The 13,101-nt window shown below is 39.5% G+C and overlaps 1 protein-coding gene across 1 annotated transcript in view; it reads left to right on the top strand.

Moving 5' to 3' along the window:
- Window positions 1-13,101, top strand: part of LOC131234431 (uncharacterized) — a 36,072-nt gene that overhangs the window by 12,897 nt on the left and 10,074 nt on the right. Inside the window, exon 2 of the mRNA XM_058231294.1 lies at window positions 4,622-4,804. Coding sequence (XP_058087277.1) covers window positions 4,643-4,804 — 162 coding nt within the window. The 5' untranslated portion in view covers window positions 4,622-4,642. The remainder of the gene's footprint in view (window positions 1-4,621; window positions 4,805-13,101) is intronic.

Below are 13,101 nucleotides of genomic sequence, written 5' to 3'. Positions count from 1 at the left end.
TCTCCATGTTGCTCTGCCTTCCGCTCTGTATTGGTCCATAACAACTTGGCTTGACTCATCAACTTCATCTTAGCAAACCTCGCTCGACGGTGATCTGACATGTCATGCCACTTGAAGAAGTGGTCCATATTAGCTAGCCAGTCAAGGAAATTTATTGCATTCAAGTGAAGCGACTATTATAATTGGGAGCATTAACTATGACCCTCTTCATAACCTATTCCTCAGGGTCGCAACGATTCCGCGACTCTCTACGGGTGACCTACTCCCTGACTAAAGTTCCTGTGATGACCCCTAATGGGTTCTATTGGGACTGGACCCTTTTCAACTGGGTCCTCATCCGCATGCTCCCTTGCTTGAGACTGGTGATCTTCCCCGGTGACAGGGGTACCATGAGAGATGCCTTTAGCCGAGTGATATGTTGGTTGCTGGTAGTCAATTGCGCGACAATGGTCCTATTGTGCGTCTCAATGACTGTCAAATGACGGTTAATCTTTTCGAGAGTCTCGGCAATTTGATCCAGGTTCATGGTGGGGAATAGACCAAAATCACAACCTGTTTGCGCTTGCATACACTAAACGACCTTAATGAGAGACAACCTAGTTGAATGTATACTATATGATGAATGCGGTGCAAAAATCAGATTTGACGACCGTGATGCTATATGATGCACGTGTATTTTGTGTATGATGACCCTTACTACCTTAAACCCTATGGACAGCCCTAGAATGATTCTAATTAGGCTAAAACTGAAAATTTAGCAATTAGGTGTCTTAAAGTCACTAAATTTGAAAATTCCAGCAATATAAGACTTTGAAAATATCCATACACAAAATTCAGCAAGCCAAAACAGAAAATTCAACAAGCTATATGCGACCTATATGCTCTACTATGGGTATAAGAATTTTGTCGAACACCTACCCTACGTTAGACCTAGGCTCTGATACCAAATTTGATGTAGAATGATGGAAATTATCCTAGGATGCAAGATGAGAGATCAATTATACATTAATTTTAGCAATCAACATGTAAAATCAAACATATCCATATAATAAATTCGAAAAGTCAGATTTATAAGACAAATCTTAAGTTATCACACACGTGGTGCACGAAAATATAAAATAATTCAAGATTGGCCCACTTGGAAGTAGGGACTTTCAATATAGCGTGGGTAGTGCAACAACCACGTGTATAGATAGTGATGCAATCAAAATTCTGATTTGGGGAAAGTTTCACAAAAAAAATTAGATTTTCAATAGGGTTTTGGATTCATGGATGGAGATTTGGGAATTGGGTTTAAAACACCAAATGGGGGCCTACACGTGGTTACCTATATGGACACACATGCGTGCGTGTACGCATGTGGGTCCACGCGTGGATAGGTAAGGTGAAAGAGAGAGAGAGGGACGGTGGATTGGGTTGGGTTTTGATGTGTTGAGAAGGTTGTAAGGGAATGAAAAGGAGGAAGAAAAGAGAAAAAGAAGAATACCTTGTTCGAGAAGAGAGAAGAAGAATGCACCTTGGGGAATCTAACCACCAAACAAGCCTTTACCCTTCCATTATTTAATTGGAAGGGAGGGTTTCTCACGAATCCTAAAAAAAGGAGGAAAATTCCTTCACACAAGAGAGCTTCTGTTGTTTTCTTCTTCTCAAGTTCTCCACTAGGGTTGGACATCCACCTTCCTGTGCTTTTATAATGAAATATCAACATAATTACAATTATGCTACTAACTTAAGTGAAATGGCCCATCATACAAAATGAGGAAACTCAAACACTTATTTTCAATCTCAACCATCAAATAAATTCTAAAAATAACAAAAAAGATAAAGGAAGCAAGATTAGAGTCCAAGGGGCCCAAATATGGAAGATTTGGTGGTCTGATTGACAAGATCTAATGGTTATATCGACACGAAATAAAAATCATATGACTAAAATGTTCTCCTAAGCAGAGCCCACATGCATCATCACAAAATGGGGTCTTCCTGATGCATGTCCAATGCATGTGGGGTTTTCAAAGTGGCACGGCGGGCCCCATCTGGAACTCGTCATCCATCCACAAAGAGAGTTGCGCTAATGTAGGTGGTCACCTCCATCTCTAGTACACCCGAGTAGGTCCTTTGATGTACCCATCAATATGGATATGCACATATGCGGTCACACATGGCAACAATGATGGCCACTGAAAGTGGGTGATGTTGGGTTCGTCCATCAGGAGTCATTGATTTTTGCACGGGCCAACATGGGATCCACTAGGTTCGTCCATCAGGAGTCATTGATTTTTGCACGGGCCAACATGGGATCCACTAGGTTTATCACGAGACTTGCTTTATGGCTAGATCTATTAGATCAACGAATCATCAAGTTAATAAAAAAAAGATTACGTAAAGGTTTTTATGGAACAACAACAGTGGGAACCGTTATGCGTTATTGGGTCGTTGTGGAAAAATTGGCCTGTAATGGCCCATTAAGGCTCCATAATGGCCCTTTATGGGGCCGATACCCTTATTTCTTTTAAATTAAATGGCTGTAATGGCCTTTATGACCTATATCGTAATGGTAATTATGGTGGCCATTACAACCATCGTTACCATTATTGAATAATGAATACCTTGATTCTCGTTATTGAATACCTTGATTCCTAACTTCCAGGAAAAAAAAAAAAAAAAACACTTGATTCCCATTATGTGCTTATGTGTTTATGATGCTGAGTGAGTGAACCATTGATTTGTTCACTATATGTTTGCATCATCCATATGGAGGAGGTTTTTTATTTTATTTTATTTTTTATTTAAAAGAAAAACTTTTCATCTCTTCAACATTGCTTGTTTGAAGCATTAGCTTCACTTCTGTTTTATTGGCATGAGGGCTACTACCAAGTGCTTCCCAAAAGGAAGGATACTTTGGCATCTTTCTTTATGGGTTAGCCTTGGGTCAATTTGGGCAGAGCAGAATACTAGAACATTTTATCATCTGAAAAGCACACGCCGCTTTTCGGTCAAGTCTTTCTACAAGCTGATCTGTCTTGAAGGAAATGAGAGTTAAGAGGGGCATGCATATCACTTTTGGTTTTATGGAGCGCCACCAAAGGTTGCCGCTTTCACTTGGTTGGTGGGAAGGAAGAGGGTTCTTAAGATAGATAATCTCCAGAAGAGATCCTTGATTATCCCCGATATGTGCTGTTTGTGCATGCAAAACACTGAAACATCAACCACTTATTCATTTTATACCCTTTACTCTCAAGGTGTGAGAGTATTTTATTGCCGCTTTCAAGGTGCCATGGGTCATGCTGGGTACGGTTCAGGTCTCCTATGGCTGGGGGGTTGACCGGCCTAGTTGGCTCCTAATGTTATCGGCGGTATGGTGGGTTATATAGGGTGGGAGAAATAGAAGAAGCTTCCAAGATTCTTTTCGTTCTTCTGAGGTGGGCAAGCCTTTAATAATTTCTCATCAACCTTCAAAAAGGAAAAAGAAAAAGAAAGAAAGAAAGAGAACAAGCTCCGCTAGGGTTTGTTTTCTCTAGGAGAAGATTTAAATTGGTTAGATGGGCTAAATCATCGGGGGCTGGATGATTTACACCCCCCCCCCCCCCCCCCCCAGCACTCAAAACACAAAAACTGCTCCTTACTAATGGAATTCTTTTCCTGTGGGTTGGATTCCAGGGATTGACAGAGGGTTTTAAAAATTGGCATATTTTGGGAATTTAATTCATGTGGGAATCTGTCCCCCCTCCCTCTTAGGACTCAAAACACAAAAACTGCCCCTTACTAATGGAATCCGTTTCAAATGGGCTGGATTCCAGGGAGTGAGGAATTAAAAGCTTCCATGTTCTGGGAATCCCCCTCCCTGGGATGCGAGGGAGTCAAACCACCCTTAATGGTTTTATACAATTCAAATGGTATACTTGGAAACATCTTGATTCATTGGAATGTTTCGATGGATATAAGTTTCAAGGAGTGGTGTCAAATAGATGCGGTAGCTTTGAAATTAGTTTTATTTTCTTTATAGAAAATTGTGCCCAGAGTCTCTACGCTCGCACCTAGGTGTAGCCTTGGGAATCCTGGGGGCCCTTGCGCCTTGAGTGCACCCAGCGCCTTTAACTTCACTGGTATTAGCATGTGTTATAATGTCCGATGAGAAGTTGGCTATGGATGGATCTAAGTTGTGCAATATCTTTGATGATCAAGGCATTATATGGCACTTGACTATACAAAATGGTTTAAGGCATTTTTATTTATTTAAATTACATGAACTTCACGAATACGTGTGCAGACCAAATTGCAATAATTTGACTTGCATTTTTATTGGATTTGTAAAGTTGACCCAAATAGCTACAAAGCGATTTTTTTTTCCTCCCCTGACATTTGTACAGGTGCGGCACGTTTTTGTGTTCCTTGGGCCCGTAATTGATGGATATGTCATGAAACATCCCTCCCATCAAATGGCTGTATCTTTGCAAATGATGACCTGCAAATGGATGGAAAATGGCCAACCGACAACAGGTCCAATTAGGTCAATGATCTGGATCACGGAACTGTGGCCCCACCTGTATGATTGCCAGCTGAGCAGAATATGCCAAGCATTGTATTCTCTCTTGATGATTATACTTATGCAATCTTTCAACAGGATTTGTGAAAGCTACTGGCGATGATGTCAAGACCGATGGTCCTGGTTTTTTTGCTCCTGATACTAATAATCACATCCCAGTTTGAATGGAAGCAACAACTTGGTAATGAAATGGAATTAAGTCCAGGTATCTCTGGGAAGCAGCAGCATATTCTAAAGAAGGACGAAATTGTCAAAGAAAAAGTGAGTCTTTGATACATTACTGTTCTGATAGGATTAGTTCCTTTAATTGTTTGTTTGGTTGTGTAAGCATATTATATGATCCATCGTCATCTAAGCCTTATCCCAATTATCTGGGGTTGGCTACGCAAATCCTGTTCTGCCATTCCACCCACTCCAACAAGGAACGTATCCTCAGTTAAACGGTAGATCATCAGTCTTTTCTTACTAACCTACCTTTGTGTTCGTACATGTATCATATCACATACACATACATGATCAGATTTAAATATGCCCATCTATATGACAGTTTTTTCAATAGGGTGCATTTTGTTAATTTCTTATTATATCAAGATTCCTTTAGTTGTTAAAGGTCTATATAAAGGCTTCCTTTCCTGTAACAGCCTGTTATGTTTTCTTTAAAGTACAAAACTCAGCTTTCGGAGTTCTTCATGTGTTGCTTCCTTGGTGGTGCTTTGCTTATGGTAGCAGAGACAGTGATAGATCACTACTTTTAACTAGCGGACTGTTGGGAATTATTCTGCAGGACTATCTGGATCAGATCCATGGTCTAATGATAAATCTAATAAGATCAACAATTAGATTACATTGTGGGGATGATGTGATCAATGGAATGGTTTTATTTCATCATCATGAGAAAAGATGTGGCCAAGGCTTGACATCAGCTACCAACCTGATATAACGCTCCTTTATCTGGCCTTGGGACTTGTAGTGAGAGGGCAAAAATTCCGACTGCAGAGTTAAATTTATAGCATTTGTATTTTTTAATTAATTGTTAGAGTAAGCCATGATTTCTTCAATAAGTTTCCTTTTGTATTGTCATCATTTTCTTAGTCATTCACTTTTTGGACATCATAAAAAACAATGCTAGAGTGACACAAATTGGTCCCGTTTGATAGCATATTGAGTTAGCTTTCAAATGAACCCAATATCATGTAATTTCGATACTGTTTGAACCAGTTGTGTTCAAGCTTTTAGAATTGTGATGGGATTCGGGGACATTTGGGTCCTTTTCATATTAGTGCTTTCTTTTAGTTGTCAATGTATGTAAAGGCCCTTTCTTGGAGCACCTTGTTATCTTTGAAAAAAAAAGGAAGAAAAAAGAAGAAAAAGAAGAAATTAGTGTTTGGAGTTTTTTGAAGGGTCATAGCATGTGTTATTTCCTTTCTTGTAGCACCTTGTTATCTCTTAAACAAAAAAAGAAAAAAGAAAAAAGAAGAAGAGCAAGGAATCAATGTTTGGAGTTTTTCCAAGGGTCATAGCATGTGCTATTTCCCTTTGGGCATATGTTGCTTACGATAGAAGAGGGGGTGATTGATCACTACTTTTGAGTCTTTTGGCTAGTAGACTGTTGGGAATCATTCCTACTGTCTTGGTTTCATCTATTGTGATTTGTGATTAATTTACAGCACTTTGAAATCTGGTTGTATTAAAAAAATGTGACTCAGATTGGCCCTACACTTATGCATTTGCATTCTGCATACACATTTAATAATGCTTCCCTAACCATGGATTGGGTTTTGCACTTATTTGTGCACCTTGTTTGTCAATCATGTGAGTCCATGTGTCAAGAAGTCGGTTGAGCCCTTGGAAGCTAAAGACCGAAGACAGAAGAGGACGTGGAGCATCGATGAGCAAAAAACATGTATATGAGGTGCCTTGGTGACCCTAATCCTTGACCCAAAACAATCTAAACCTCTAGATGATCATGCCATAATAGGTAAACCCTTGATTGATCATCCCATAGCCTTAGGAGCCCCATTTAAACATGCTTAGATAGGCTATAGAGGTCTCGAGTTGTTATTAAACCAAACTACCTAAAAACAGCAGACTCATAGGTGCTATTGATCAATCTCAATCGATCGGTCTCGAGCGATCGAACATGGCCCAAATCGTCCAACAACAAATTCACTAAATGCTGGATTTATAGCGATCGATCGATGCATTGCCTGATTGATCGAAGGAGAGTTCGGTTGATTGAAGGATTGGATCGATTGATCAGACCAGCTGATTTCTACCCTTTCTTGACCGTTAGAACTTGGTTCTATATATAGGGAATTCGGTATTTGGACATTTTGATGGGTTTTTGGTGCAATAGAAGCATAGGATATTCCCCACTCATATCCCACATTCTTAGCTTTTAAATCCATGTGTTTGGATTCATCTTCTTGAACTTAACCACTCTAATAAGGATTCCAATCTCGATGTTGAAGATGGACTCAATCTCCACCATGTTCTAGATATTAGACCCAAGCTTATTAGCAAATCCTTTGTCTAAACCCTCTACAACACTCATACAGGTGAATCTCCTAGGATTATAACCTTTCCATTAGTTGTAGGAGATTTCACCATCCTCCCATCACCGTGGTCACCTCAATGGAGCATTGCATACAAGGTGTTTGATCTTGGAGCTGAAGCATTGGCAAGTATCAACATCAATGATCGGGGGAGAAAAATGGGAGTTGATTGAAAACAAGGGAGAGCAACGATCAAGCAACCCAAGAAGACGCTACAAAAAGGGCTTAATCTGACAAGTAAGTTGTCAATTGTAAGAGTCAACACACATTCCTTGTGTAGGATTGAGTGTAGAGTTTGTAACCCAAACTCGCGTAGGTTCTTGTGTAGGACCGTATCACCACCGACACGGGTGAGTATATGTGTTAGTCTTAGTTTAGGCCATTGACATGGGTGTGTACGTGGTAAGTCCTTGTGTAGGCCACCAACACGGTGTGTATGTGGTAAGTCCTTGCGTAGGCCACCGATACGGGCGAGTACATGGTGAGTCCTTGTGTAGGCCTCTGGCGGGAGCGTACGCTAGTATAAGTTAGAGGTGAATTTGATTTAAAATCTCCAATAGTGAATACCAGTACACTCAAGGAGAGTGCGTTCGCCGAGAGTGGAGTAGGAAAACCAAACCAATATAGATGCTTGTGTTTGCAATTGATTGAATTGCGTACATTCTTATTTATGCTTATATCTTTGATTAGTCAAAACATATGCATGCTTAGCACTTAACATGCTTAGCACTTAACTTGCAAAGTACACACAAGCTCAATACCATGTTTATAGACTAGTTGCCTAATTGGTATATCCTTTGTAGTCTATGTGATTGGACCCACTATTGGCTTGGAAGCCTTAGTGTTAATTGTTTTACTTATTTTTAATTGGCATATTAGTTTAAGTAAGCAATTGTGTTTTAATTGGCAAAATTTTAATTGGTCATATTCACCCCTTCTCTTGGATATGACCATTCATTCCTTAGCTTTTCCAAGCTTCTGCATGCCGTGGTTAGAGTTGTACATGAGTCGAGTTAGCTTGATCAGCTCGCTTGTCTCGACTCGGAAAATCTTGACTCGCCTTGGCTCGAAATTGGATTCAGACTGAGTTGAGCTGGTTTTTTGAGCTCGAAAAAATTTTTGAGTTGAGTTCGAGCTTGCCTGAGTTTGACTCGATTGGACTTGAACCATGACTCGAATCCACTCGGATCGAATCGGCTCGGTGACTCGGTCATTTTGAACTTGATGCTGCTCGCCAAGTGTTTGATGAAATGCCTTAACAAAGTGTTGTTTCTTGGACTGCCCTCATATTGGGGTATTCTCGAATTCCGTATTTGAGGGAAGATTGAAGAAACAAATCCCCACAAAAAAAACTTTGCATTGTAGGATTGCTCTCATATTTTGATCTTGATGTTGCTTGCTGAGTGTTTGATGAAATGCTTGCAAAGCGCTCTTACTAATTTGCATTTGAAGCATGGGAGATTGAAGATGCAATTTATGTGTTTGAGAAAATGTCGCACAGGCTCGAACTCCGCTCGAGCTGGCTTGAGCTATTGACTGAACTGAGCTGAGTTGGCTAGTCAAGATCGAGGACCGAGCTGAGCCGAGTTTGAGTTGGGGTTGGCTAATGGCCAAGCCAACCAGAGCTGTGCCAAGCTTGACTTGGTTCGACTCGTGTACAATTCTAGCCATGCTAGACTATTCCATGCAATTTCAGTTTTGACTTCTTGGGCACAAAATCCTATTGACTGATGACCCCTTTAATATCTTATTCACTTGAACTAAACTTGAGATCTTGGAATAAGAAATTTTAATATTTCTTTGTTTCCACATGATCCGCATCATGGTAAGAGTTCAATGAATCTTGCCTATAGGGTTGAAGTGCCCACTGCTCCACTAGCCATCAGATCCTAAACTGAGCTTGGAAGGTTGCAGACAATTATAAATAGGTGAAAAAAGAACCAATTAGAAGAACCCACGTTACACTAGAGAAAAGGATAGTCAACGAATTCTTCCACATGCATGGCCCATTCATCACATTAACTACTCTTATCCATATGTTATTTGGATTGGTCATGCAAGTTATTAATTGAAAAGAACTCATGGGAAACATGCGCATGTGGAAGGGAGTTTCAAAATGTGGTGTCATTCCAGTTTCATTTGTCTTAATGCACATGAAACATGCATTTGTTTAATTTTCAACAATAGAGATGTCTCTTTTGTTTTCAAGTAGGTGGAGAAGTTGTGAGCTTTTTATGTTTGGTAATTCATGTCACGCCCTAAAATCTGGGTACCTGAGTAGGTAACTCGAAACCTGAATCCTAGGCCCATGAAATATATTAATTTTATATTCCTTTACAACTAACACTATTAACACAAATCCAAATGCAAGATACTAGAAATAAATGTGAATTCTTATGAATTAATTTCCAAACCAAAATAATATTCACAAAATACATGTCCAGGATTTCTAATACAATGATAACTGAAAATCAAACTATCTTATATATTGAATGAATAAATACAAAATTTTTGATACAATGACAACTTGAAATCAACTAAGCCTAGTGTACATGAAAGAACTAATAGAAGAGTACTCTGGCTTGATACTTGAAATTGTTTATTAGATGGGGTCAATGTTCGAAATATCGGTATTGCGCAATGTATCGCACCATTGGGATACAGATACGTATTGGTTATTGCACAGGATATATCGTTTGTATCATGTAATTTATCGCACTTTTCGGGAAACATGGGGAGACATTGGGGAAAATGGTTGAATTTTTCAATGAAACTTCAGGGATGATTAAAAAAGACTTTAATACACACTTTTAAATCATGAAATCTCTAAAAAGAAATGCATATAATAGGTTTCCTTTATGCATTGTTCGATTGAACTAAGACAACTATATTCAAATATGATGCATAACATTTATAAATGTATTAAGACATGTATGAAAACACAACCTGCATTTAAAAGCAAAACATGTAGTAGAAATTATAAAACATACCTACCAATGATGTGACTGGCTATGGCCTAAACCCACAGAGTTATATGCGGTGGCTCATAATCATCATCACCATCTCGACTAGATTGGAAAGAATACTGCTCCTTCACAAATCGACAGTACTATATAGGTCATAGTAGAATGGTGCCAATTAAGATACTCCCTGACATAATGTTGGTACTCATCCTCTCCGAACCGAACTAATACGCCCATTCATGGGTACTGTGTAATACTCACAGTCTGTGGCTGATATGGATTTGGAATGGGCATAGATGGAGCTATTGGGTATCCATACTACCCTTCATATCCATACTATTGCTCATGTACTTGCCTGTATGTGGAAGTGAAGTCCTAATCGTGGTCGAAAAATGATGATCCATAACTGTTGGATTCACTCTCTGCATATCCACCAGCTCTGTATCCATACCCATGCTGTGGCATAGAACTCGAGATAATCTCTCGTGTCTGTGATCTATATCAATGTTGTGGCCTGTAAGTCGAGCTCCCCTCCCTTGTCCGTGAACCGGAACTAGAGCCACCTCGCTTCCCACGAACGCTTGTGTTCCTCATGCATTTTGCCAGTATCTCCTCCTCAAAATCAGTGTGTTTTTTCTTTTGTAACCTCTGACGCCCGTATGTCTTATTGTAGATAAGACGAGGCAGTAGTCCTCCTGGATGAGAACCATGGTCAGGGTGTTGTGTGTCATGATCGAAACCCCCCTCCCCAATGAAAGGGCTAAGATGCCTCTGAGATTGACTCACACCCTCGTCAGCACCAGCCTTGTTACCATCATCACAATCATCGCTATTCTCACCAGAGTCACTATCACCCCCATTGCTGTCATCAGACTTATCACCATCATTGGATCCATCTGTCACATAACTCTGTCTTGGTGTTGGACAATGTCTCCTCGCCATGTGTCTTGTGTGATAGTGATTGTTGCGAATTGCCCATCGGAATTCTCATCAATGGGTCAAATGCTTTATCAAAAGATCTCTGCTGTTCCACATGTGCATCAATATCGATCCCTTGTCCTGCTACCTCCTCCGCAACATGCGGCTCCAGTCGCTCTTCCAAAGTATCCAAGTCATCTGACCTAATCCACTGGTAAATTGGATCCTCGTCCTCGTCCTCATCCTCAATAAATGAATGTTGTCCGACCGTCATTAGATCCAATGGGTCCTGTGCTTTTCTTCTTCCTTCGGATCGGAGCAGCTTCTCTCGTAGCTTTATATTATAGTGGCAATACACTAGCTTCTGAAGCCGGTCGTACCCCGGTTTGTTGCGCTTATTTGTGTGGATGAGGGAGAATGTGCTCCAATTTCTTTCACAAGGTGAGGAGACTGTCTGCGGGAGCACACAAACAACCAGCCGCTTTAAAACCTCGCAATCAGTCCTATACATGGCCCACCATTCGCCTGCAAACTTTAAAGTTATTTCTTATTTTCAAATTGTGTACAATAATATGAAAACTAACTTTAAATGTAGCCACTCACATGGCATCATGGTGGTACTTGACATCTTTGCGGCCCGAACATTCCAGTTACATTGTGGAATTTAACAATCTGTTGATGGCATATAGTAGCCAAGGGTAAGTATGAAATCATTAAGATACATATATGGAGAATGTAGGTGCGGAATATATTTTCCTTGGTACCGAATGTGCCTTTCCCTGGACAGTCAGGGAATAAGTGCTTGTACACTTCATGTACAACCTTCCTCAGTTCATTGTCAGCATATAGATTCTTGCTGTAGTGGTATTTTGGATTTAGGAAATACGCTGAAAACCAACTTGATTTAAATATTTAGACATTAATAGCGAAGTACTGGACCATATAGACAAAGAAAAGTATATAAGTACTTACTAGCCTCATGTAGTAGGTGGGAAAGTGTCATCTCTCAACGGTCATCTATTATTGCATGCACCCACTTATATGCATTGGGGGCTTTAGCTTGGATAGCTTCTTTCATCAATTGTATGGAGGGATACAACGACCCCATTGATGGATTCGTTTCACTATCCACCATCCTCAACACTACATAAATGGCCCACCAAGTGAAGCTTCCGATCAGAGCCAACCATTTTTTAGGTACCAAATCCACCATCTTGAAATCTTTTTTTTTTTTTTTTCTCATTTTTTCTCCGATTTTTTTGAATATTTACGATGTCCGAGTCTCCCTATATCCCGACCCTTTTATTGACGAATTTGGTAGGTGGCTACAATAGCCCTGTGACTGGGTAAGTGTTGTACAACGTTATCAGCGAAAAAATCGCAATAAAAGTAATAATAGCGCACGATTTTTATTGATATCGTGCAATATTTAGGAATATCGGCTGATATTTAGCGATATGTTGATCGATACCAAGTATTCCTTTATTTTTTTTCCTAAGTATCTTCCAGTGGATTTCATATTGCTAGACTGCGATACCGATAATATCGATATTGCGAACACTAGATGGGGTGAGCATAACGGCCCAGTGAGGTCATTTCATACTCAAAATTTGGAATTTCCATATATATATATATATATATATATATAAAATCACAACATATACATGAATTATGAAGCATCAATTAAGGAAACATAAATAGAGAGATATTAAGATCGCAGGATATTGCAAGTGTTATGACTAACTCATGAAATATAAATTAAATTGTAACATTTCTTCTCGAGATCTTGTATGAGCAATCCAAGGCAGAGTACCCGTGTTGATCTTGTAGGGAATAACCCATGGCAGAGCACTCATGCAAATCTTTTAAGGAATAACCCAGGGCAGAGCACCCATATTTCCAATTTAAATTCACATCCAAATACAATAAATGAACAACTTAAACATAATCGCATGACCACATAATCTATCAACGATTCCACATATGTTAAGCATGTAAATAAAAGCAAGATTATATCCAAACTTAATTCAAGATAGAAAGCATGGTAACTCAAGGTTTAATTAAAAAGCATTATCGTTCTACGACATTAACCAAAATCAAGTCAATTAAATCATTGTATGGA

The sequence above is a fragment of the Magnolia sinica genome, chromosome 19, assembly GCF_029962835.1.
Source record: "Magnolia sinica isolate HGM2019 chromosome 19, MsV1, whole genome shotgun sequence".
NCBI classification, from domain to species: domain Eukaryota; kingdom Viridiplantae; phylum Streptophyta; class Magnoliopsida; order Magnoliales; family Magnoliaceae; genus Magnolia; species Magnolia sinica.
The sequence above is the reverse complement of the archived record's forward strand: the minus strand, read 5'-3'. Positions and strand labels throughout refer to the sequence as shown.